Below are 22,403 nucleotides of genomic sequence, written 5' to 3' on the forward strand. Positions count from 1 at the left end.
TGTAAATAAATATTCTTTATATTGCCAGTCAACAACAAAAATTGATTAGCTTTTTATAAGAAATGAATTTTAAAAGAAAGCCGCTAGCTTTATCCTTGTATTTAATTGGTTAGTATAAAAGCATTATTGCTTTCTTTACTCGGAGCATAAAATAATCTTTTGAGACAATTCTTTTTTATCTTTAATGGGAAGTGAATATCCGTCAACAATGGCTTTCTTTCATGCCAGCTTTGTAAACTCATGCACATTTTTACTATTAAAAGCAAATCAGCTGCTGGAGGAAAAAAGGCTGGCAATGGAGGTTAAAAAAAAGAAATCATACTTGGAGGGAGATCAAGGGAAAAATCGAGAGCGATGTACTTTATTCTCCCTGAAAACCCTGAAACAAGTAAAAGTGGCTGCTTCAAAACTCTTAAAAGAGCTCTGTGTGTCACAGGCACATAGCTTTTAAATGAACAAGGAACTATTTGTTACTGGTCCTGTGCTGCACATTTGGTAGTCAAATAGTCCCGAATATGTAATCCTTAGTGTAAGGACGTTTTTATAGGGTTGTGATGATAAGACGCAAACTTCCTACAATTATTTTTTAGTATAGGACAGACTAGACTAGACTTTGCATTAGTAGTTTATTCCCAGCACTGTCAAACTAGTCTAGGTTCAATATATGTATCTCTGTTATTATGAGTGAGTGGGTGTACGAATATGTTAATATGTTGTTTTTATCGTTTACTGCATCTTTTTAATACTTTTCCCATTAACGAGAATCTCACCAAGGATGCTAACCAAATGCAAAGAGTGCAATAAAAACAACTGTTGTACACACAGGAGTCCGCATGGTCCTGTGAAAAAATAAGTACACCCTTACTGCTTCCAAAAGAACTGTTATGCAGCCAGGTGCTGCTAATAAAGTGCACTTGATGAGCTGGTTATCAGCCAGTGTGAGCACATCTATAAAAAAACACAAGTTTTAGCAGTTTGCTGGTCTGGAGCATTCAAATGTGTGTTAACACAGCCCCACAATTTGGCAAATTCATCCCAAGGTCAGACCATACAAAAAATTAAGAGCTAGATCTTAGACTCTACAGGCCTCAGCATGTTAAATGTTAAAGTTTATGACAGTACAATCAGAAAAAGACTGAACAAGTATGGCTTGTTTGGAAAGGTTGCCAGGAGAAATCCTTTTCTCTTTAATAAGAACACGGCGGGATAGTTTAGGTTTACAAAGTACAAGACTTTGGGAACAATGTCCTTTGGACAAGGGAAACCAACGTGGAGATGCCTGGCCATAATGCACAGCACCACATTTGGGGCTTGTTTTGTAGTCATTAATTCGACTAAAAACTTCTCTGGTATAGCAAAAAATATTCTAGAGTCAAATGTGAGGCTGTCTGACAGAAACTGGGTCATGGCACAGGACAATGATCCCAAGCACAGCAATGAATCTACAAGAGAATGGCTGAAAAATAAAAAAATAAAAAAGGTGTCGCAGTGGCCAAGTCAAAGTCTAGACTTCAACCTGAATAAAATGCTTTTGCAGAACCTTAATAGAGCTGCGTTTAATTAAATGCTCGCAAACTTCAGTAAAATGAAGGAACATAAAGGAGAGTGGGCCAAAATTCCCCCACAATGATGTGAGAGACATACAATTACTTCACATTATTGCTATTACAGGTGGTTCCCCGAGTTATTGAATAATGTGGTGAACTTAGTTTTACCCAAGACTGTAGTTTTTACTGTTCAAAATTCACCACAGAGTAGTAAATTGTATTCATACATCTGTAAAGCTTTAAATAATTAGAATAATTACCTTTGCATTTAAAAATCTGTGCTGGAACTGCTCTACTGAATCACAAACTAGGTAATGCCAAAGACAGTCTATTGTCTTTGGCATTACCTGGACCTAAAATGTAATTTACCAGGAAACACTGAAGGAATCAAGTGCAGGTTTCACTTGATAGGTTCGAGTGATTGTCATTCGGGTCACTTGTATTACCAAACCTATGTGGAGGAAATTTAATTACTAGCTGACTCTATCAATTTAGGGAAATGTGAATTTTGAAATGTGTGCCTGTAAGTTTGCTTTCAAATGAGAGGTGAATTTTAGAAGCACATCTGTCCTCATTTATATGCCTGATCATCGGATGAAAGCGATACTCACTGTGAATTCTCCTGTTACAGCATCAAAGCCAACATGAATGGTGTGTTCGAAGTCTGAGGGTAGGGATATCTCAGGACGTTCCTTCTCTTTCTTCTTGTTTGCTAAAGGAAATTGACAAAAATCTGCTTACAAGCTCATTTATAACATCTATTTTTTTTCTTTACACACAGGAAACAAGTAAACCATGTGATCCAATGTGCTGCTGAGCCTGAAGGCGACATGTTGAGAAGGATACTCACTCTTGTCTCCTCCGGGGAAGATGGAACGCAGGCGGACCTTCTTGTTTTTCTCTTCAGGAGCCATTGGAAGTGGTTTGGATGCGTGATTCACTGATGAAGAGTCTCGGGAACTACTGTTCATTCTCAAGGGGGGGGCTGGTGGTTTCTCTTCAATATCAACACTATCAGACATCTTTAGTAGCACTCACAATGCCCTGGGAAAGAGAGAAGGAGAGAGGTGTAGGAGCTCAGTGTGAAAAAGTCTATGTATAGATCAGTAAGAACTCAAACAGCAGCAGGTGATGAAAGCTACAAAAACCCTCTGCACTGATCTTAGCTTTGAATTTCACTTGCACTTAGCCCTATTTATAATACACAACAATGTTAAGTTTGCTAAACTGAGGAATACCATTTTTTATACACAAAAGCATTATTTCCATTTGTAGTACATATTAGGTGTTCTGGTTCACCAAGACCTGCTGTGTAAAAGGGAGCAGGTATCAGTAACACCAATGAGTAATGACAATGAGTAAGTCAGATACAACATGAAAAGAAGGAGCTGGTGGGTTGCAAAGCGGTTTGCTGATGCACAGCACCCGTGGACAGGCTAAAATTGTAGGTCGTGTAGGCCATCGGCTCACACCCCATCTAATATGGACTGGCAGTGAGATCAGCTGATCTGCCAGGATTGTGGCTGCGCATGACTTCATGAAGAAGCTATGCCTGATTGATCTTTATTAAGGTCAGGAGCAAGCCATGGAGTTTAAGGGGCAGTTTTACAGTAGAAAAGCCACAGTAAAAAAAACAATCCACAGTGGTATTTTATATTAATATGTTCATGCAAATGGTGTGCACTTAAATTTTTCTACCTCAGTGGTACTTAAAGCACTTTACAGTGCTATAGTGTTATAGTAACAGCTAAGCTGCCATGCAAGAAGTCCAACAGCCATCAGGAGTTTCAGTGTCTTGGTAAGCAGAACTTCGGTATGTGGAGTGATTGCGGGACCAAACCATCAGCCCTTCAAGTGATGGATAAGGTAATAATTATTAAAACTAATTGATTAATTTCTTGAGGGTTTAAGGAGTCACAATGTTTCTTGATATTTAAAAGTTCTATTTCTATATATTACAGCTATTTCTTATATTTTGTAGCTTTGTAATCTATTGTATTATTTCATTTAGTTCAGTCTGTTACTGTCCTTATTGTCTTGGAGCAACTGTAACCATATAATTTCCTTAAGGATTCTGATTATGTTTCTGATTTTCTCCCTTGTAAAAGAGATTTGATTTCAGGAGTACTTCCTGGTTAAATATAAGTAACAGTACTAGTACACTTAATTCTTCCTATGTGGACACGGCTGATATTTTGCACGGCAGATTTAAATCTAATTTAGATTTAAAGGTTGACTCAACAACCAAGAACTGATTCTCAGAGAATCTGGCAAGAGTAAATATTTCCATCACTCATGCTCTAATCTTCCATCTACCCATTGCATCTACACATCTTAGACTCCTTGAGTGCCGCACCCTGAGGCCAAGCCCATCATGTGATGTGCAGCACAGGCATCCCAGAAAGCGGGCCATCCATGTGGGCCGCCCCCTTGCTTGAGACCTACATAAGCGAACAAAGACACGCTCTCAAGCTTTTACACAGCGAGCCTTGCCTTTGACGAATCACACACGTGCCTTCGTGGTGGCCTTTACAATTGTACTTAACCATCTCCTCCTCCACTAGGCACAGTTTGATAGATCACGCTGCACTCTTCCCTAACGTCCCAAAAGAACTGGTTTGGAATAAAAGAACTTGATTAGTGGAACGATGCGACATGATAAGAAGCCACCGTTTCATCAGATTTTGACAGTTACCAGCGTTATTACACAATACCTCTGGCTATCTCCATCTGCTGCCTCAAATTCTTGTCTTGTTGTGAAAGGGATTTGTCAGTAATGTGTCATTTCATCATAAACCTGTTTGGGCAGGACACCAGAACCACAAATCAAGGCTTCTCAAAACATGCTCATTGTTTGTTTATTTAACTGTGCAGTAACTACCTCAGAAACATGTCAGATTAAGAACAAAAAAACCCACAAAAACAACATCATCATTAACTGTTTCCCTGTTAACTGCTGATTGAATGTAAACATCCAACGGATTCAGTAAACAGATTTCATTATTCCATTTAAACATTAAACATGTTCTTCCGTTGCATAACATTACCAATATGCTTTAATGTGTAAGGAATTGAGTTTATGACTCGTAAGAAACAAACTACAAAATATGTGAAAGTTTATATTACATTAAATAAAAGCTTGGAGATCAAACATGGATCTGAGATAAAAGCTGCCAACATAATCTTTATGTCTAATTAATTAGACAGCATTTGGTATTCTCCTCTGCTAGTGACGTGATAGCTCGCACTGCGATCTTTTCAATTAGATTAATTATTCAACAACGACTGCCGGAAATTATTTGGCGAATATCAGCCCATGCACACTGCTGGCATTCAATAGCAGCCCAGCTCGCTGTAGATGAATGTAGAGTTGAAATGTAAAACATGAACATGAACAAGAACTGAAAACAAGAAGCGTTCCACCACTGGAAGATAGGGATAAAAATAATATTGCAGCATCTTCCTTTAACAGAGGTTACATCAGTTGAATCCCTGAGAAACCTTTAAATCACCCTTTCCCAAGAATGATCTGTTAAAAAAAAAAAAAAAGTGACTCACTCCTGACAGCACGGTTAACTGAAATTAGATTTTGATCTGGCTTAGCTAGAAGGCACCGACTATTTTTGAATAACCAGTCAGCTCCAGAGACATACTATGATTTTAAAACGCCACTATGTCGTTGCTATTATTTTAATACCGCATTTCAAAGATCTTATGAGATATATTGCTGGTGGGGGAGCACTATGCTGGCGCTTTCCATGCGAGACTCCAGACGACAACAAAAAACAGGTTTGCTTAGGTTGGAGTTTGGGCGTGTCACTGACAACAAAACTCAACAAAACTCTGCTATTTACAGAGGAAATTCACAATGTGGACACATTAAAGAAACAGGGCGTGTATACAGCACGGCTGTCCAGGCAATAAGGAAGACAAGGTTTGGTAACCTTTGTATGCAATCTGACACAATCAGCCAAATTTAGCTGAAGGATCGCAGGGATTATTAAGCTTTATGGCTTAATACTGTGGCACCAGGCTTACAGCGAGTGTGGAAATACTGTTGAACTTGACATCTAAACTTTTATTTAAGCTTTTGATTTTTTCCTCCTCATATCCTTTTCTTTGCTTCTCAATCACAGTTACTGATCGTTTCTAAATGATCCATAACCAGACCGGCTGACTGTCTGTCATCTATCCTATTAAGAGAGTTCACGGGGTATAATTTTTTATAATCGGTGAAAAAGTGCAGCACTATAAGTGATTTAGTGTCACAAAGTGGCATCCAAGCTGTCTGTCTACCTTGTCTATGGATCATTGCAAAAACACAAACATCCCTGTCCTGGTAAGACTCACACAGCTGCGACTAAAGCCTCTGTTAATCCGTTAACATCATTTTTTTTTTGCTATCAGTTTTGCTTCGATAGAAGTCACACTGCTTTTACTGTCACGCACAGAAGTGGATTCAGTAACGTGCGCATTAAACAAGCGAGACCTGCCAACAGCGATGGGGCTCTAATCTGTCGAGTCAATATCTGGTCTGAAAACATGGAGGGAAGAATCGGTGGTTACAACATCAAACAACGACAGGAGAGTTTGAACTTTTCAAATATAAAACTAATGAGTTCTTGAGGTTTAGTCGGGTTAGTTGTTCCCCCTTTTCAGACATGGATTTGTAAAACTGTTGGCTTCTAATAGCCATTCTGTTATTAAACAGAGGAGTAAGGAGCCATGACGCATGCGTGATGCATTGGGCTCACAATACATACAGTTACATGGACTTCTACCCAACAACTCATCCATCCGCTTATGCAATTCACAGTGGCAGGCTGCGGATGGAGCCTATCCCAGCTGTCAGAGGGCGAGAGGCTGGGTACACCCTACACAGTCCCCATCAGTGATATAAAAAAGTGTTGGTGAAACTATTTTAATAGTTACTTTGATCATCAGCATGGATGACACACAGTCACAGGAATGCATATTTATAGAAACAGCTGGAAGCAATACACTGACTTATTCCTTTTAATGTTTTGTCCAATTTCAGATTGCAGTCACTACTTATGTCTCATTAGCCTGACCCGTCACATACCTGCTGTAATGTAAAGGTTCAGTTAAAAAAAATATGTCACTGTAATAGATGTGAAGCTTTAGAGCGAGTGGGAGAAAGCAACATATATGGATGGAGTTAGGTGGCTTTGGAGAGGTCGGTGTGTCTCTGACGACTAAAACGCACATGAGCGGGGTCGTCTGCACTCTGATGATGACAATTTACGGAACAGCTGATGAATCTGTTCAGACTTTTTCCAGCACACAATAATAAACCAATTTAAAGGAACTTCTGCGAGCAGTTTGGGCAGAGTGATGTCACAAAAGTAAAAGTGGGTTTACTGTGGCAAATTTTCAGAGGTGCACGGTCACACGTGAAGCTGACATATTGTCAGATTAATAGAAACGAGTACCTGTCTGAAAGGGCTCCTTTGCTTCATCAATACTCGTGTCCTCCTCGAGAGCACACACCACTTATATAAAAACATTGAAGTGCTCATAAATATGATAACGTTAGGAAAGAACTGTCCTCAGAAAGCAACGTGGCTGAATGATGGCTAAAAAAAAAAATCCCCAAAACCCTCTTCGGGATGCTTGTGTTTATTTTAATGACAGGCAGTCGTGAGTGAGCACAACAAACAAAAACAGCAGCAGCAGCATCACAGTTAGATATTACAAATCTAAATGTGGTCTCTAATGCTGTATGGCTGTTTAGCTTATCACCTTCCTGCCGGCAGTTCTGCTGAACGGCTAAAGATGGCAGATTCATGAAGGCCCAGACATTACCGATTCTTCGCTCACATAAAACACTGACCTATTTACTGTGCAGACTGACAGGCAGGCAAGCAGTCAGTAAGTACACTGTCCCTGAAACAAGCAGCTACTATTTCTGAAACACACACAGCCCAGTCTCTTATACATCAAGTGTACAAATGACTTTTACCGATACTGAATTTACTGGTACGAGGCTGGACTACACCTGCAACGGGGAAAAAGGATTGTAAGACAGATTTCCATCGTTTCACTTTTAATTGAGTCAAAATGCAGAAGAGGAGAACTGCAGCTGTAACAATGATCCATGACATGTTAATTTGACAGAAGTTACACCCCCAGCGTCATCCTTTTTGACTTGCTTTAGAAAAATGTGACATTTTGACAGCGATATACAAATGTGCAAGCCTCCTAAAAAGAAATAAGATAAAACACTAAACCCGCACAGACATTACTGGAGATGTTTTCACATTTCTCTTCTATAAAATATTGATATATCCATGAAGAGTAGGCATTTTCCTTGCTCTTTCAAACATTAATGCTGAATTTGAATGGCTAACCACAGGAAGAGGCTCTAATCTTGAGCCCATGGCAGCCCAGTAATGGCCCCACAGTGGGGGGAGGGCTCCATAAGCTCAGCTCTCCATGCCCCTGATTAGGACACGCTCTCTGGTTGACTTGGCTTCGGCTGTCCTTCTATGAAGGATGCTGATTACTTGGGATGGGATAGACAGCTTGAGGACGGTCAAAAGATAAGGAGGAAGGAGGGATACTTCGAAGCTGCACATCATCATTGTTATTTGCTCCATCTGTACAGAACTTTTACTCTGCATTTTATAAACACAGGGTCAGATAAATTTCACTTTACAGACGCACACAGTGTCACACAATAACAGCTGTCAACATGTAACTACACAAATGCCCGTCTCCCCCGTGGCTGGACCCTCAAGATCAGAAGAAAACCCGCAGTCATGTAGCCCGCTTCCATATGTCATCCCCTTGCATTTCAACTGGGGGGCAGGGGAAGCGATGTCTGACATTCATGTCTGTTAAAGAGGACTCGTGGTCAAACTAAATTAATGGCTGTTTTCATTTATCAATACAAGGCTGTGACTATGCTTTGAAACTTGGTGTACAATATTTCAGTAAATAGGTAAGTCAGAAAATCCTTATTTCTTCAGGCACTGACACTGACAGTTAAAAACCTATTTTTGGCAGTTCTTGGATTGTCATCCACATTAACACTTTCTGACAGTTTGTTGCAGACAGATGAGAAGCTTGGTGCCACTCCTATGTCTGAACAGGGACATGTGATAATGCAGTCAGCAGATTGTTTATCTCAACATAAGCACAGGAAGCAAAGGCACACAGCTACAGTCATGGTAAAAACACAGTACGGCATCTGTCAGTTCGAAGGTTTTACATATCAGGACCTAACAAATGATCCCATCCTAACCAGGTCTTAAAATAAGGTAAACGCAACTTGAAATGATGTGTGTAAGCACACTCTTCTAAAGCTTGCTTGTAGAACCAGTCTTTGAAAAAAAGGGAGTTTGTTCATTAAGGTTTACAGGCACGTGCTTATACATAGCTCTATTAAGGGAGCATTTCAATCAGGTTGAGGTTTAGATTTTGACCAGTCCACTTTGATTCTTTTCTTTTTCAGCCATCATTTTGTACAGTTGCTAGTATTTGAGGGATCACTGGCCTATGTTATGACTCAACTCGAGCTAAGTTTTAGCTGTAAGGCTCTAGAATACTTTGGTAAAAAGTGTTCATGGACTCAGTGACTGCAAGGTACCGGGTTGATCTGATATCCTCGTGTTGGTGTTGTTCCCAGATCATCATACTAAATGTTGTTCCAGGATCAACATTGCAAGTGACCAATCAGAATGTTGTGACGTCATACTTTTGCGACTTCGGGAAAAACCGGCGTAAAACAAAAAACTGTAATAAAGCTGCGTGAAACCGCCTCTGTCCGCCGATCAACGGACCCTGACCCTAACCGTAACCCTTTAATAAACAGTAAGCAGAATTGATATTGTCCTTGCAACATTGGAATTTCATAAATGCACGAATGGCTTGGTGCGCAAAAGAATAACGTCACAAAAATGTGATTGGTCACTTGCAATGTTGAACCTGGAACAACATTTTCATGATGGTCTGGGAACAACACCAACACGAGGATATCAGATCATCCAAGGTACCGTGTGGCTACAAAACAAGCTCAAATCATCACTGCTTCACCACCGTGCTTGAGAGCTGGCACGAGATGTTTGGATATAGCACAGTATCATGTTTGGTGAAATCAAACAGAGAATATAAGTGGTGACATCTGAAACAGTAAAGGTAAATATTCTTTTTTGTTCCATTTATTGATTTTTTGCACACACCGTTTCAGCATTTTGGCTTTTTACTGAATTTAGAATGACATGGTTGTATTAAAATGGATATATGATGTGTGATATGTAAAACCTTGGAATTGATAGTGGGTGCACTCTCTTAAAAGTAACAAAATGCGCACACAAGCACCTCTAAAGCTCGCAAATGTTCAAACTACAGCTCTTACTTTCTATTGTTCTGCATTAGTAAAGTGAATTTTACAATTTAATGTAATACTGTTCAACATTTAAAAGAAAAAGTAAAAGCATCAAAAGCACATCTAAAACTCATGACAGCGACTTGATTCCCGAGTCACAAAAGAAATTCTGACATTTCAACTTTTGTCAAATGAAGCTTCACTTCTTTGGTTTAAAGCTTCTACTGCAACACTCTGTAACTCTGCTTTGCATACAGCTCCAACGTCTGGTTCATGAAAGGGACAAGTCACAGCTGCCACACACACTTTTATTGTAACAGGTGGCAGGTGAGACAGAGGTGTGCAAATTTATTCCTCGTTTCATGTTTCAGTGGGGGAAGTTTGGCTGTATGTAGAAAGATGTTGTCACACTTCTAATAGTCATGCCAATACAGTTAATATAAGTTCCATAATATAATAACCATACCTGATCAAGAGCCTGATGACAGGTTTACAACATATTCAAAAGTATGCCTCCCTGCACAAAGAGTGAGACTTCTTTCATTTGTTTATTTTTCCAGGGTAAAAAGAATCACATGTTTCACTGGAACAAACAAAAAAAACATCTATTTTTAGGGGATACACGCGCCTTGGGGGAAAGCTATGAACATCTTTTAATCGTGTGAGTAAAAAGGCTTATACCCGCTCATAATATGCCAACTAGAGCATGATTACACAATATCAAAGGAAAAAGTAAATGAATGAAACAGCTTTCAAATACACTTTGAAATAGCACTTCAAATGTCCATTAACACAGAGATCTGAGGTCTGAAACACAGCTGATGCACATACAGTATATTTTTCTATCCAAGTAGCTTTTCTAAGACAGAACGTGGTGTTTTACTTCAATCCAGTGTTTGTAATAGAGCTCTCTGTTCCCTTCTTCTTCTTTTTTTAAAATGCACAGCACAGTTTGGAAATATCTCTGATCACTGACCTATTATTAGACACGAGCCAGAGTATGATCTTGTTTCATCCGATCATAGTCTACAAAACCACATGTATAGGAAAGAAATTATAAATATTAAACAAATTAAATGAAAATATTACACCCGGTCATTTATCAATTGTGGGAAATGCTACTTATATACATATGTATGTACAGAAAAAGAATAGCTCTTTAGTATGTCGAGTACTGTATGTCCTATTGTGCAGTTAAACTAAATGCAGCCTTGCACTTTGGCTTCCAGGAACTGTATCCTGTTCTAATGCTCGGGCGCATTCAAATTTGGGATGTTTGGGGTTTTCCTGACATGAACTCTTCCCTTCAGGTTCCTCTCACAATATATCTATTGGTAGAAGAACAAGAATTTCACGTATTCCTCTTTAGGAACAATCCAAACCACGTTGACCCAGATGCAGTAAAATCAGACCCAACCCATGTCACTAACACCACCAAGGTTGAGGTTCTTTTGCAGGAAATGCAACGTTTTCCTTTCGTTCCCATCTGTCGACAAAGACTTTCCAATATGTTTCTGGCTTTCTCATGTGATCTTTAACAGACAGAAGATGAAAACCACTGTTCCTTTAGTGAAGTTCTGGGTTTTCTCCTTGCAACCCTGTCAGATATACCATTTAATCCAGTCTTCTCATCATAGTGGACTCAAATATGACCATTAGCTAACTTGAGAGAGGCTTTTAGTTGCTTAAAGATTACCCACGGTTCCTTAAATTAAACCACTCCTGTGGAGGGTAACAGTGGTCTTGAGTTTGAAAGCAGTTTTAATTTTTATTTTAGTGAGTTCAAATGTTTTTTTCACATCAAGTTTTAGCTTTCAGTTAACTATAATAACCTTGCTCCAAATGTTTTTTCTCTCCCCGAAGGGAGGGAGCATGCAATATGTTTGTCTCTCTGTCTGTTTGTTAGCAGTTTAGCATCCACAGTTTTCAAGATATCAAGTTCAAATTTTGTGTGACGGCAGATATTAATAACAGCTTGAGCTGATTAATTTTGGTGAAAATCTGATCAATGTCAAGGTCACACGAAATGTGACTGGTCTTGTTTTATTAAGTAACCCTGTTCAGACTGATGAAAATCAATAAATCTCACTTGTTGATGCCATGATTTATTCCTTTGATTGTTTTGAAGATCAGACTTAGATACATGTTTGTTTTAATTTAAAAACAGGCAGCACCCTAACACCTGATTCTACTTTTACCATCAAACTAACGGTCAACAGTTGACGTTTACTTGCTTCGTTTCTACTCGCATTTCATTTGTTTATGTGGCGTGACTGAGACACGGCAGGACCACAGATTCGGTGTTAGAGCCATTCTATTTATTCTAGCTGCAGCTCTCGGCTGTCAGCTGCAAATCACACCACAAAAAACTAACACACAACAACACAATTATGTAGGTCGGTGGGCGTAATTGGGGATGCCGCGCAGGTGCATGAGCCCTCCTTGCACGGCACCGCAGACCACGCCCCACCACAGTTTAGTTGGGTTGTTTTGCTACTTTTCCGATATATGAAAGTTATGTTCACGGTTTGTGTCACATTTAGGCAGAAATGTAAAAATTTCCAAAGGATTCCCAACTTTGAACTGAAACTGTATCTAATCAGTGTAAATTAAATCACTATTAATTAAATTAATGTAAATTGGACAGTATGCGTATCATACATATCTGACTTTTTGCAAATGACAAGAATAAATTAAGCGTTCCAGTAGCTAAACCATTTAGATAAAAACTAAGAAGATAAAATCACTCAGTTTTGAGGTGCTTATATTTGTACACTGAAGAAATATTGCACAATATTCTCACCTATGCTGCTAAATTAGATTACTGCAATGAACCCTTTTGCTTGGCTGTTAAGTTTTACATTGATCTTGTCCCATTCCAATTAGCACAACACTGATTAGATTGCAAAGGCACGATGATATAACCTGCCTTATTTTCTCTTCAGTAGCCAATTTATTCCCTCGCATTCAAAGGATTCAGTGGTATTACCAAATATTATCCCTTTGGTTCACTTACTTTCAATTAAACAACACTCTCCTGACAGATTTGGGTACACCGATCCTCATATTTAAAACAAAGCAGAAACTGCAGGCTCATTTTACCCCCACAGTCTACACTCCAGCATGACTCTCATTTTACTGAGCACCATCCTTTCCCAAATTCCCCTGCTGGGGAGGCTTGAGAGCTCACTCTGTCATTTAATATTTAGTTCTGGCGAACCTGCTCGAGTGCTGTTCCCTCAAGTGTGTGTATGCACACACACACACACACACACACACACACACACACACACACACACACACACACACACACACACACACACACACACACACACCATGTCATGTCTTAAACCTGCAGTGCTGCTTTTCTCATTGGCTGTAGATTTTTGTGTAAATATTGCAAAAAATATTAGGTTAGAAGACACTTTCTAAAATAATTGAATAAACTATAGTTACGAGTACTAGTGAACAGCCAGAGCTGACAAAATTACCGTTCCCTGTGTGTTATGACAGTTTGAGTGGCTCTCTCTGTATGAGCTGGAACAGAAGTACTTTTTAATTGAAGCAGTTTATCCTGTCAGGTGGTAAATTTCTATCAGATCTGAACTGCCAGCAGTATAAATGAGCTAAGCAGCATTGTTAACATGTGATAATTCCTTCCTGACAGAAAATTCTAACTGTATTCAAAGCACATTTCTATGACTAGTAGTTTATTTATGGGCATTTATGACATAACAGAGCAAACTGATCAATACTTTCCCTAACAGGATGAGCTTCCTCATTCCTCATATTCAAAAAAGCCTCTCTTAGCCCATCCTGACAGCCCACCTCCAGGTAAAATTGTGTTGTGGTCAGAGTCTGCTTTTCTTTGATGCATGAGCCTCACTTAGAGAATAGACTTAGCTTAGCAATAGACGAGTTTCTGATGACTGAAAATCGACATTTAAGACCTTTATCGTTATTGATTAACCATGAGGTTACATCGAAGCAAGCAAATCCTGCTTCAATAGGCAACTGTTTTTAATGTTTGCTCCAAATCCATCGGTTAACTTTGGATCAGTTTCTTTACACTGACAGAAAAATCAAACTCAAATGCTTCTGCTTATTGGTCTGATGTATCTACAGTGGGAGTAAGAAGGAATATTGATAGAAGAACTGTGTTCCGGACTAATTTATAAATCTGCTAGAGAAAAATTACTAGTAAAACCTCAGCTCAATTCTGCTAGTAGTACGAGAATAGAAAGTTCACCTGGCTACAGGAACCATTTAGCTCAAACTTGCCCAGTACAGCTGGCAATTGGATGGCATCCAGGTGAGATCATGTTCTCTCCATGAACAAATTTTTCCAGAGTTGAATGGGACAAGGGCGGAGAGCATCTCTTTTGAGAGGTTCCAGTCCAGGTCTTTTGATCTTCAACTGAGTGATTACTTCACACTTAGTAGTACACTCCAGGGCTGAAAGATTAAGCATGTGCTAAAAGTGCAGTATATCCAGCAACCACTTGAAGCCCACTGCAATTCAATAACAAATCCTAATACTTTCTTTTGTTAAAAATGACAAAACTACGGGAATGGCCTGATACAAAAAAATCCAACAACAATAAAACAGACAGAAGGTTAAGATTTAAATTTGGGGCTTGGCTACATTGGTTGAATGGGGACACTGATGTGGGCACCTGTCTTACCTCCACTAATTTGAGTCAGTGAACTGGATCTGTTAATCCAGCATTTTAAACATGATTATTAAACAAATATTATGGCTTACTGTGAGGTCCAGTCAAGGTTATAGATGCAGTTATTTAACCAAGCATGTAAAGGTTAGCTGCTAACTTAGCACTCCATCCCCTTTTCTAATTATGGTTACATCTGCTCTCAGAAAACCAAGATGATGATTTCCATAAAAGTAAAAGAAAACCTTCAAATATAATATGTTCATCCTTAATAGAAGTATATCAGATCAACCTGAGAAAATGTTTTACTGTAAAAGCAATACGACAGATTTAAACAAAAATCTTGATTTGTTATGTTCTTAAATGTATAAACTGCAAAATACTCAAGATGTCTAAAACATTTTACAAATTGGTATGAGGTTGAGGTAGGAAACCCTCAAATCCTTGAACAGAGCAGATGGTTGTAATCCACTGTTTTATTTATATGAAATAAAAACACTATTAATAAAGATTCATGAATCTTTAAATGTAAATTATAACCTCAACATGAATTCCAAAAAGAATAACAAGAGGCAGCATTCACACACCTAGTTTTTCATTTTACAGGCTTATTACAGGTAAAAAGTCTCATGACTAACAGGTAATTTGTCTCAGTTTAGAATCAAACTATACTTTCATTTCTTTCTTCAAAGACTGCTGACCTGACTTTCTATACAACCCATAGCATGTCTAAGTACAGGTGAGCATCACATGTTTTATTATTGTCAGGTTTTAAAAAAAAGGTACCACAGGGTTTTATCCACTATTGTGGGATGGATGAGCTTTTCCGAGGGCCATCTGGAGGCAGAAAGGGGCATGATTTCCCTCCTAAGCCAGCTGGTGCACCTGCTCCGAGTACCACTGAAAGGGCTAAGATGTACCAATTGTAATGACTGAAGGAAAGAGTGGAAACAGTCTCCCCAAGTGCTTTCTTTTTTTTTTTTTTATTCCAGCAAAGTATTCAAGGTCACTAAATAGTTTCCCCTGAAACTGTGCGAAGCGTTAAAAAGCTTTGTGGTGTGTTCTGTTTGTTCATCGCATAGCCTTACTGTTCTCTCACTACAGCCGACTGTGCTCTACTTTAATAACCTTTCCCCTGCTAAGTGCACAGAGCTACATTGTGGTTTTGCATAGGCAAACACTAGCATGGGACTAATATTTGTGTCAACAAGAGAATCAGCTGAGACACGCTCACTCTACTTCGATGCAACTGAGACCACAAACTGAAGCACTAGTAGTTCATCTGGAGGCAAAGCAGTGCGTCAACACTGCTCCAAGGTCTCCTCTACCTGAAGACACAAAGCTAAGATCATATGGACAAAAGCAAAACTTTTTCCATTAAAACTCTGCCCTGAATTTTCTTTGGCTCTCCAGATGTTTTCCAAACACACTAAGAATCTTTGATATACAATCATGAAAGATGGAGCAACTGTGAAGTTCTCTCATTAAGAAGCAAAGCACATACAACCAGAATAATAATAAGAAAAGGTCTGAAAAGTGAATTTCAAACGATCAGGGAGTTACATCTTATAAAAGAGGAGATTAAACAGTCACCTTGTGGTCACAGTATCTGCAGATCATCTAGAGTCCTTTCGTTCTCTGGAAACTATTCCTACTTGATGGCCTTTAATATTTTTCTATCTGTTCATCTTCAGACTTATTCAAGCTCACTCACTTCTCCAACTCTCTGCAAACCCATGACAAAGAGAAACTTTTTAATCTGTTAACCCACCCCCAACCCTCTCACTCCCCCTGCAAAATTTGATCCCTATATTCTCCACAGCCGGCATCCATCTGGAATATCCATCTTACTGTTAAGGCATTAGAACTTAAATACATCTGAAATATCTATCATGAGGCTACATTTGCGGTGTGTATTTGAAACATTATAAACTGCAGGCAATATCTTTTTTTTTAATGAACGCAGCCAGACAAACAACACATAAACAGATAGAATAAGCTTGCTTGTATATTTGTCTAAGTAGCAACAGACATCAAGTAGGGAGATTACACAGGGAGCTGTGTCAATGTGTCAGTGTGTGAGTGTTTCCTCTGTCTCTCTCCATCCATCTCTCCTGCTTACTCCCCTCCCCTTTCGGAGACAAAATGGCCAGATGGCTTGCAATCCAACATGCTAATCCACAACACAGACTGTAGCTCTGACACACCTACCATAAGACCAGTGCTCCACTCTCAACATCTATACCCTTAAGCACACACACGCATGTATACACACACAGGGCCAGTACACTTTCAGCATGAGTCCCAAACGATAACTTCACTTAACAATAGCAGAATAACTCATTCAGACTAAGCCCTCAACAGATGGAGGCTTAGTTGTATGTGTGTGTGTGTGTGTGTGTGTGTGTGTGTGTGTGTGTGTGTGTGTGTGTGTGTGTGTGTGTGTGTGTGTGTGTGTGTGTGTCCTGCTATCATATTTCAGGCAGGCCAGTTAGCAGGCTACAGGCCAAGATGAGGTTCTGTGTCTACTGCTTTTGTTAGCTGAGGTGAGGTAAGAGAAGCCGAGTGTGTTGGGTTACACTGAGCAATGGAAAACATGGGGAAACCCAGAAGAGCACATAATACACATGAAAACAAACTGGCTGCCATAGTTATGTTTTTTTTAAATAAAGGATCATTTCAGTACACTAATGAAGTGCTGCTCCTATTGTGTTATTGATAAGATCACATTAAATAAAAACACTGCATTATTTTGGCTACTCGGGCCTGGGCAGATGAATCAATGAACATCACAAGTAAAAGAAAAGTACTAAAGTTACACAGTGGTCAGTTGGTCACAAGTGGGGAAATCATTTGCATTAAAGTCAAGCCACAATATGCTTCCATTTTGCCAGCAGAGTGCATGTTTACATAACAAACATATGCCCGAGTCTATAATTTCACTTAGATTTTCAGTTAAACTGAGCATACTTTGCACTCGTCAGAAAATTCAAGAGTATAACACTTTGAGTGGAGATATCTATTTTATATAAGAGGTGCGTAACCAACTCACAGAAAAAAGCTCATACAGGTAAGAACGCGCTCTGTTGATGGTAAACAGCTACACGCACAGATACAAAATGGAGAGCTATTAATTGCCCATTTGCGTGTAATAGACCTGTGTCGATAACGGTGCGATGAATATATAATGCAATGTGGCATGTGAAGCACAGCATCTAAGACTGGTGTGAAGCACAGCCAAGAGATCAGTGGAGACGAATTTTCCAGCGACAGCTTCGCAGATCAGTTCGACAGAGGGATGCATAAATATTAAACACTTCTACTCTGATGGTATAGCAAAACCTGATTGTCTCGCCGCCTTCTGATTGTGACGCTGCATTGGATTACCACTCTGTATCCGGCCGTTTTTCTGGAAAGCTTGGAGCTGGGTGATGTGCTACACTGGGAAGAAAAAATATTTAATAGACCAACCAGAGAGTTCTGGGCGTATATTAGATAAATTGTGATGGGGGGAAAAAAGCCAATGGTTCTGCCTTGGTGTTGAGGAGTTTATATAGTAGACACCTTAAATATTTTAATGAAAAAATGTAGTAAAAGATGTAGTTTAACTGCTTGAAATGCAGTCATATTTGCTTGAAGTGTGGACAGGAGGATTAGTGTGAAAGGGCATGCAAGACATCGATCTCAATGTAAAAGGCCAATGTTCATAGCGAGCAACAGCTTCAGTAACCCCTCCCCCAATCCACTTTATAATCATCTCACCCTCCCTAAATCACTGATATGACTCCCTAACATCTTCCTCTTTCACACTAAAGCCAGACAACAGGTCTCCCATCAGGCCCTGCTTCTCAAGGGATGACTGTGCTTCCTCTACGTTGGCCGGGACGGCAAAATTAAAATCGGAGCAGGTGATGGAGAGGCACACATTCAGCTTTGTACTGTGGCCAATTCTTCCATCATCCTCTACCACCGAGAGCTGTAGAAGAATCTGAGGTAGAATAGCTCAGCTTTCACAGCACCGGCCCCCACCCCCACTCCGATCCCCAGTGAAGTCAGGTGACCAGATGTTGTATATCTCCCTGTCACCACAGCCGCCATGAAGCTGCTACACACATCCATGTTAAAGCGAGGAAGCGGAGGCACTTCACCGCTGTGTGGGTGAGAGATCACTGAAAGGCACAAATGGAAATACAACTCATTTCTTCTTGAAGCCCACTCTAGAGAGGCCATACGTGAGGCGGTGCAGAGATAACAAAAGAGCATCCATCAGCATATTAACCATCCATCCCCCCCCACCCCACACACACACACACACACACACCCACGTACCCTCCGAAGCATATACAGCTCACATCCATCCATAAGCCGCGGGTTTACAGACCCAAAATAGCGTTGCTTCTTTTTTGTTTCAGTGTTGCCGCTGCAGCTGCTGCATTTCTCCAGGACTGACACACACACACACACACACACACACACACACACACAAACCCACAAGGCCTGTACAAATGCCACCATTGATTTTTGCACCCCTCCTTCAATGAAGATGCTATTTGTGAGGCAAAAGGGAGTGTACACAGAAACAATGTGATGCACAGGATGGTATATAATGATATAAAACATGCCCGTGCCATCTGATGCAGGCATCCATTTCCATCTCGCCCTCACTGAGAGACTGCTGATGAAACAGCTGCCTCCTTAGCAGGGCAGAATGCAGAGTGGAGGAAGAAAAAAAGGCTACAAAGCACCCCTACATACACAGCCCCCTCCTCCTCTCCTCCTTCCTCTGCCTCCCCCTTCCACATCCCTTATTGCACACACAGAGAGGGAATTACCTGAAATATGTCTTCACATTCTCTTGCTCAGGTTACGCCTTTGGGCCCGGAGTAGTGGTAGATTCATCGCTGACCGTACAGTCCTAATGACAGTTTAAAGGCAGGATTGCCATTCTCTTGTCAGACCAGTTCCTGACCCTAAAAGCAAGCTTGTTCGGCAGGCTGGATGCTTCACTGGCTGCTCACTGTTCCCTAGCCCATGATGTCATCCACCCTGGTTTGCTGATTGGCTGAGGGGTTGAATATTAATGCAGGCAGCTGGTCCAGGGGAGGGGAAAGACAACAGGCAGACACAGTTGGTTTTCTGGTTAACAGCTCAAAGCTGCAGAGGGAGTATGATGGGAGGATGGCATTATGCTGCACATTAAGCTCAAGACTGTTTCTGTTGCAAACACGGAAGACACTAAACACGATGCTAACCTGAGCTGTGAGTACATGCCGCTGTAACTTCAAAAAACATCAGATTTAATAAGAACAGAACAGCTTAACACAGGTGAGTTCATATAAACAATCAGAACTGGCAAAGCCTCTCAAACATTTCTGCTAGAATAGCATCAAAGTCAGAGAGAATTAATTTGCAAGAAAAGTAGAGACTTTACAGTTAATTGTAAAAAGAAAACAAATGCATCCAAACATTTTTATTATCATTATTATTATTATTATTATTATTATAATAGAGCTCTCAATTTACCGGTCGATCTACGTCCCTACCCTCACCTATGGCCACGAGCTGTGGGTAGTGACCAAAAGAACGGATACAAGTGGCGGAAATGAGCTTCCTCCGAAGGGTGGCTGGCCTCTCCCTTAGAGCTAGGGTGAGAAGTTCAGCCATCTGGGAGGGGCTCAGAGTAGAGCCACTGCTCCTCCACATCGAAAGGAGCCAGCTGAGGTGGTTCGGGCATTTGACAAGGATGCCTCCTGGGCGCCTCCTGGGTGAGGTGTTCCGGGCACGTCCCACTGGAAGGAGGCCCCAGGGGCAGACCCAGGACACGCTGGAGAGATTATATCTCTCGGCTGGGCTGGGAACGCCTTGGTGTTCCCCCGGATAAGCTGGAGGAGGTGGCTGGGGAGAGGGAGGTCTGGCCTTCTCTGCTTGGGCTGATGCCCCCGCGACCCAGCCTCGGACAAAGCGGAAGAAGATAGATGGATTGATTATTATATACTACAACTACTGCTACTTTCAGCCTAATGGGTTTTCTTTGTCTTGCTTATTTAACAAATTAGTTGCTGTTGCTATGCAAGGATAAACTACCTACTTTGCATGTTCCCCATGTTTTTTTAAAAAAAAACAAAAACAAAATAACATTTAATTTTCTGTATCAATGTTTATATATAAAGTTGCTTTTGTGGTTAGTGCTCTTATCATATCTATTTTAATGTAACTGAGAACGTGTTTTAATGACAAATTAACATAACAGTGTTTGTTTTTTTTATATTAATATTTACCAACATTCATTTAGTTTGTTTGTTCCCCTACACCTTGAAATTTGAGATAAATCCACCAAACACTTGCAGGTAGTGAAACCGGCGTCTCTGAGTTCAAAAGCAGGCGAACACGACAACCAAAACTGTCGCTGCAGTTGCCCTAATTTGCCTATGATGTCATCCTTTTCCTCTATCTCACCTGTGATTGGCTGACTGGCACAGCATCTGCTCAGTCTCATGGCTAGTGCTTTTAGCTCAAGGTGGAGGCCTATCTGTGGCTCTGTGAATCATGGCTGGTTGTCCTGACAACCCCTGTAATGTCGATTCCTTGTCAGAGAGTAATATGGCTGTTCGGTGACGGTCTGTTCACTCAAATGGAGAACTGCAGGAAGATAATGCCCCCTTGCAGTGCTTTCATTCACATTTGAAGGTAGCTTTTAAGATTTTTTTTTTTAAATGAACAGCAAATATATTTTCAAAGAAAACTAAAAAAAAAACAGCTTTGAATTATTTATTTAATAATTAGATTTTTTTTTAGAATAATATTAGGTGTTAGTGTTTGGTAATAATCCTCAGGCTCTTAAATCTTGAGGATTTTACATTCAGGAATGATCTAGTGCACATTTATTTTCTGACAGTATACCTTTTATCTATTGCAGGCAAGTGTTTAGGATGAACTCATTAAACCCTGCCAATATAGAAAAGAAGGAAAAATGCTAATTTAGCTTAGCCACAAGAACATTTGAACTTGACAGGCGACTCCTGTTTCTTAACTGAGTGGTTTCGGCCCTGCTCCCACAACAAAACAACCTGGGTTGCATCGGAAATTAGTCAGGGGGATCGACTTACTAGGGAAACGCTTATAAAACCCTGCAGCCTGTTTTAACCACTTCTTCATTGATATAAATGACAAAACTTGTCATTAAGGTGACACTGAGGGCTGTAAAACGCTGTCTATATGGGGGAAAGTGTTAAAGCTGAAAATAATCTTTGCTCTTAAGGAAACAAAGGATAACTATACACTAAAAGGCAGATAGGCACACTTATAGAAAAGTGTTAAAATGACAATAAATCTGACAGCATAAGTAAAATGACAAAGCCTTTTCACCAAAGGAAAAAAATGTGTTTGAGGATAATACTGATTCTCAATCTATTTGGTATTAGCATCTTAATTTCATAACATCTTTTCAATTACCCAATGACTTTGCGACAGCAGTATCCACATTAAATATCCATTTTTCTGTACATGTGAGTGTATTTGTGAATAGTCAGCACCAAAGCCACAGCAAATCTGCCATTGCCAACATGTTGACAGACAAAATACTTTTGGCCACTTCAATGTCACCAATTTAACTGAAACCCACATAAACACAAATGGATGCAAGCTCTGGACTTGAGCTCATTTTTTGTGAGGTAGCAGTGTTTATTACTGAGCCACCATCAGGCCACAGCAGGAACCAGGAATGATCAATTCATTGTCTCAGATGTCCCATTTTTTTCCTGGGACTTTTGACCAACTGTGTTTATGAAATCGACCAGGCTCCACAGTTACAAAGCACTGCAAGTTTCCGACACTCGC

The 22,403-nt window shown here is 40.1% G+C and overlaps 1 protein-coding gene across 3 annotated transcripts in view; it reads right to left on the minus strand.

Moving 5' to 3' along the window:
* Positions 1 to 22,403, minus strand: part of LOC147320493 (serine/threonine-protein kinase PAK 3) — a 51,615-nt gene that overhangs the window by 14,027 nt on the left and 15,185 nt on the right. The window contains exons 1-3 of one of the 3 annotated variants that reach the window (XM_086308545.1): positions 19,400 to 19,598; positions 2,398 to 2,591; positions 2,159 to 2,259 (exon numbers count right to left, since the gene is read on the minus strand). In XM_086308545.1, coding sequence (XP_086164671.1) covers positions 2,159 to 2,259; positions 2,398 to 2,569 — 273 coding nt within the window. In that variant the 5' untranslated portion in view covers positions 2,570 to 2,591; positions 19,400 to 19,598. Of the gene's footprint in view, positions 1 to 2,158; positions 2,260 to 2,397; positions 2,592 to 19,399; positions 19,599 to 22,403 lie in introns of those variants that run through there. The other 2 variants (XM_086308547.1, XM_086308546.1) reach the window with 2 other exon arrangements.

Source organism: Aulonocara sp. 'chitande type north' Nkhata Bay, linkage group LG10 (assembly GCF_057382095.1).
Source record: "Aulonocara sp. 'chitande type north' Nkhata Bay isolate Kocher_YH1m ecotype deep benthic linkage group LG10, A_spYH_male_GT1.1, whole genome shotgun sequence".
NCBI classification, from domain to species: Eukaryota; Metazoa; Chordata; class Actinopteri; order Cichliformes; family Cichlidae; genus Aulonocara; species Aulonocara sp. 'chitande type north' Nkhata Bay.